The 4035-nt window shown below is 51.0% G+C and overlaps 1 protein-coding gene across 2 annotated transcripts; it reads left to right on the forward strand.

The window, feature by feature from the left end:
* Positions 1 to 212: 212 nt before the first annotated feature.
* Positions 213 to 4035, forward strand: TMEM213 (transmembrane protein 213). 2 transcript variants are annotated; one of them, XM_038155610.1, is made up of 3 exons: positions 213 to 485; positions 2721 to 2771; positions 3265 to 4035. In XM_038155610.1, exons 1-3 carry the CDS (start codon positions 404 to 406, stop codon positions 3432 to 3434), a joined length of 303 nt encoding a protein of 100 aa, XP_038011538.1. In that variant the 5' UTR covers positions 213 to 403; the 3' UTR covers positions 3435 to 4035. The 2 variants fall into 2 exon arrangements, with proteins under 2 accessions (XP_038011538.1, XP_038011537.1); XM_038155609.1 differs by having other exon boundaries at positions 219 to 485; positions 2718 to 2771.

Below are 4035 nucleotides of genomic sequence, written 5' to 3' on the forward strand. Positions count from 1 at the left end.
AAGCCTCTGCTCCAGTCCTCTGCTCCTTTCTGGCTCTATTAAACCATCTTCACAGGACCAAAAAGAGACTCAAAAGACAGAAGCTGCCTGGGACCCTGTTGGGAAGGCTCTGGAGGCCTTTCCTCCTTCCAGCTGCAGCATATCCTGGGGAGAAACCTTCAGGCTTAACCTTCCGGGGCCACCTCCTGATATCCACCTCCCACTGAAGCTGTTTTGGTCAGAGCCCTTCTCTTTCCCCACCTGGTTGTGGCAGGAAAGTTCAAGGTGTCCTGGCAGCAGGAAGCTCCCTTGCTCCACCCTCTGCCCAGCACAGCGGCTCCCTGAGCTCTGCTTGCTGCAGCAGATCTGCCAGCGACAGCGACCTGCTCTGTGGGGACACTGGAGTGGGAGCGGGACCCTCGGCATGAAGCACTTCTCCTGTGAGCCCTGGGCAGCCCTCGCTGTGCTCCTCCTCGCCGCTGCCCTCTGGGACTCCTGCTCAGCAGGTATTTCTCTTCTCTTATGCTCCAGTTGTGATACCCTGCCCCTTTTCCCCCGCTCCTCTCAATACCTTCATGTATTGCCCACCGACAGTAATCTGTTCTTTAAAAATAAGGAGGCACCCCCCCTTGCTTCACCTGAAAAGAATAACGAGCTGGAATTAATTAATGCTGATGAGAATTGCTAGACATGACTGATCACAGCACACTGTAAAGGGATGTTCTTTTGCCAGTTATTTACAGAGCCACTGTAAATGTGACTGAGTTGCAGGTTGCTCCTCTCAATGGCAAGGAGACAGAAGCCACAGTTACTTGGCCTTCTCCTGCTTGCTGAGGCAAAGGACCACCTGCAATACCACCCATTAGGATCACTGTAGTCTGATTTAACTTTCATTACAAGCTTTTTGCAGAAAATGTGGCTTTGGTGCCACCTTAATTGTAGAAGTTGCCTGAAACCAAAATGTAAATGAGACCTGTGAGCTGCTCCTTTCTCACCAAGCTACTGCCTGCATTTGTATATCAGCAGCAGATGAGACCTGTCAGCTGTTTAAAGATGGGCTGGCTTTGACAGCCTGTTCTTTGGGCTGCAAGATCTAAAAACACAAACCAGCACGCGGCATTCTGCATTACTTCCTTCCACAGGCCATACGCAGGTTTTAATTATTCTTCCCAGTGCTTCTGTGAGGTACTTATTAACTGAGAAAACAAACTATGGGCTTAGCCAAGGTCATTCTGCAAATCCTACGAGACTCAGGCAGAAGAATGGGGAATACTCAGACCCTTCCCTGAAGCAGGTTGCCCAGGTGCTCACTCTGAGCATGGCAGAGGCCCATGGGGAAAGCTCTGCTATTGCTGATGATGGGTCAGCTCAAAACACAGGCAAGAGCGGGTGACCCCGAGGGGAACATGTCCTACAGGACAACCTCAGTTTACTTGCTGTTACTTGGAAAACACCAAACTCAAAGCAAATCTTTGGTCAAATATGTTTCATTCTGTCTTGTTTTCCTCAGCTGAAACTAAACCTGAGCTATTATTATGCAGTCTTCAGTGAAATCAAGCTGGTGCTGATTTTCTCTATTACATGCTAAATTACCAGCTCAGAGTGATGCCTTGACTGGAAATAGTTCTCTCATAGCTTCTTGCCTGGTCTGTGAACCAGCAGCACATTAGGGCTTCTCCATGCAGCAGGAGTCCTCACTACTGGAGCCTCCCTAAGGCCACTTTTCATCTGTCTGTGCAGGAGATACACTACCTGGCTGAACTTGAACTGTGCCGCTCATGGCAGCACAGGAAGTGATTTCTCTGCTCCCCTTCATTCAGTAGCAGGGGACAGACAGGTGCTGATGCACAGGGACCGTGCACCGTGTGTTTTTACCCTTGCAGGCATCCTGCAGCTCTCCTGGTTTGATCCTGCAGTGCTGCAGGGGGCATGCTGAGGCTGAGGGGCAAGGCAGTATTAGGAGGACGAAGGAGGGTTTGGCTTGTGACACCATGGCCAGATTTGGAGAGCTGGACACCAGCTACAGAGTGGTGTCAGAGAGTGTGTGTGTGCTGATTCTAGGTAGGAACCAGGAGAAAGAGGCAGAACCCTCATCAAAGCTCCAGGCCTCTCCCTCATGACTTATTGCTGGGTGTTACATTTTCCAACGGGAGCTGGTTACCATGCTGGTATGAAGCAGAGTCCAGCCAGAGCAGTTTCAAATGCTCTGACCTGCAGCAAAGCCAAAGCTCCCCACTGGGGCCTTGACGGACCTGCTGAGGCTCCCTAAAGGTGGGCTCAGCCCTTGGCTCCGCCAGACTCCTGTGCACCCGGGATTTTTCTAAGGGCAAAAGGAGGCAGAGGTACAGCCTGCTGGCCATGGATCTCTCCGTGCCACTGGATGGTGTCTGCCCTTTCCGTGGTTGCTCATTCTGCCCCTGCAGCCTGGGCAAGGACAGTGGTTAATTGGCGCTCCCAGAGAATGGCTCGGCCAGGGTCACACCAAGGCAGAGGGGCAGTGATTCCCCTGCTCCTGAGGGGTGCTGCTAGAACAGGGCTCTGGAGCTGGGGTTAAAAGTGGCAGGATAAGGAAGCATATCCTAATGCAGCAATGTTTAGGGGCAGGAATTTACTTTCTTCGAGTTGTTTCCATCCTACAGACCTCTACAAGGCCAATGGCTTTCAGATTTTCCTGCTTGATGCCAAGCATTGCTTTTCTAATCCAACTTACCTTTTGTCCTGTGCTTTCTTTCTGGCAGCAGCTGAAGACATCTCCAATGTTTCAACAACTGAGTACGAACCAGCATGTCTTAGTAAGTCTTCATAAATAATTACTACCTGTTAAAGACAGGTGATGAGTCTACACAGTGACTGAGAGGCTGTCCTGGAAAGGGATTTATTTCTTTTCAAGTCTTCCATTGTGGGTCAACCTCTAGGACGCATTTCTAAGACTCCTCCACTGTCATGGCGTGATATCTTAGGTACATGAAGACAGACTCATAGCTTTGATCAGACTAATTGATAGCCAATTTGTGTCCTAAAGCTCCCTGCCAGATTGCCTGTAGGCATTATGCAGCTTCCCAAGAGCGCCCCTCTCCCCTGCCCTACCAGGTCTTTCTCAAACAGCCAGCCCCAAACAACCCGAGGTCCCACCACTACTCCAGAGTCATCCACCAGGTTAAGAGCCAGGTTAGAGGAAAGATGCCAGGGCAGAGTGATAGGGCAGAAGTCATCTGCCTTCTCTAGTAAAGGACACCTGTCACGCACTTGGCCTCCCGTGAGCTCACTTCACTTCTCCTCCACCAGACGTGAACTTCTGCAGGCAGGCAGCCGCGTGCTGCCCCTCGGGCATGGATGACTACGGGTGGATCGCAGCGGCCGTCGGCTGGAGCCTCTGGTTCCTGACCCTCATCCTGCTCTGCATGGACAAGATCATGAAGCTCCGGCCTGACGAACCCAAATACTTGGTAGCCTGAAGCAGAGCAAGCCAGCAAGCGGCAGCCCTGGGGAGCAGCGAGGCGCAGGCAGGCTGACAAAGCATTTCAAACACTTGCTAAGAAACAAAAAAGAAAGGGAAAACACCTCCGGCCAAAAAAGGCCAGATCTAAGCAGGGCAGCTGCTGAGGCTTCACCCTCTCTGGCAGGCTGGAGCTGCCAGCCAAGGTGTGGGGCAGGCAAGCCCCTGTAAGCCACCACATGCATGCCACAGCACAAAACCCCCACTTCTCCCTGGGCCCTCTCGTGCTTGCTGTGAGCACAGCAGCAGAAGAGGCTGAGGGACCAGTTACCAGCCTACAGCACATTGCCTCGAGACAGCCTGGTGCACGACCTTTGGGTTTGACACAGAAAGTGGGCAAATAAAGCTATTTTCTTGAGCATTAACATTACCAGAGCGAATACTAAGCTATAGGCCAGGTCACATCAGTAAGAGGAAGTAATTAATTGACGTTACCGAGTCCTTTTCACTCACTAACCTGCAATATTTAAAAGTCTATTAACTGATATATGGGAAGACTTATGGAAATTTAGGGATTGTTCGGGCTGGTTTGAAAATAAAACTATTTTTTTCAGAGCCAT

Source organism: Motacilla alba, chromosome 1A, assembly GCF_015832195.1.
Source record: "Motacilla alba alba isolate MOTALB_02 chromosome 1A, Motacilla_alba_V1.0_pri, whole genome shotgun sequence".
Taxonomy (NCBI): Eukaryota; Metazoa; Chordata; class Aves; order Passeriformes; family Motacillidae; genus Motacilla; species Motacilla alba.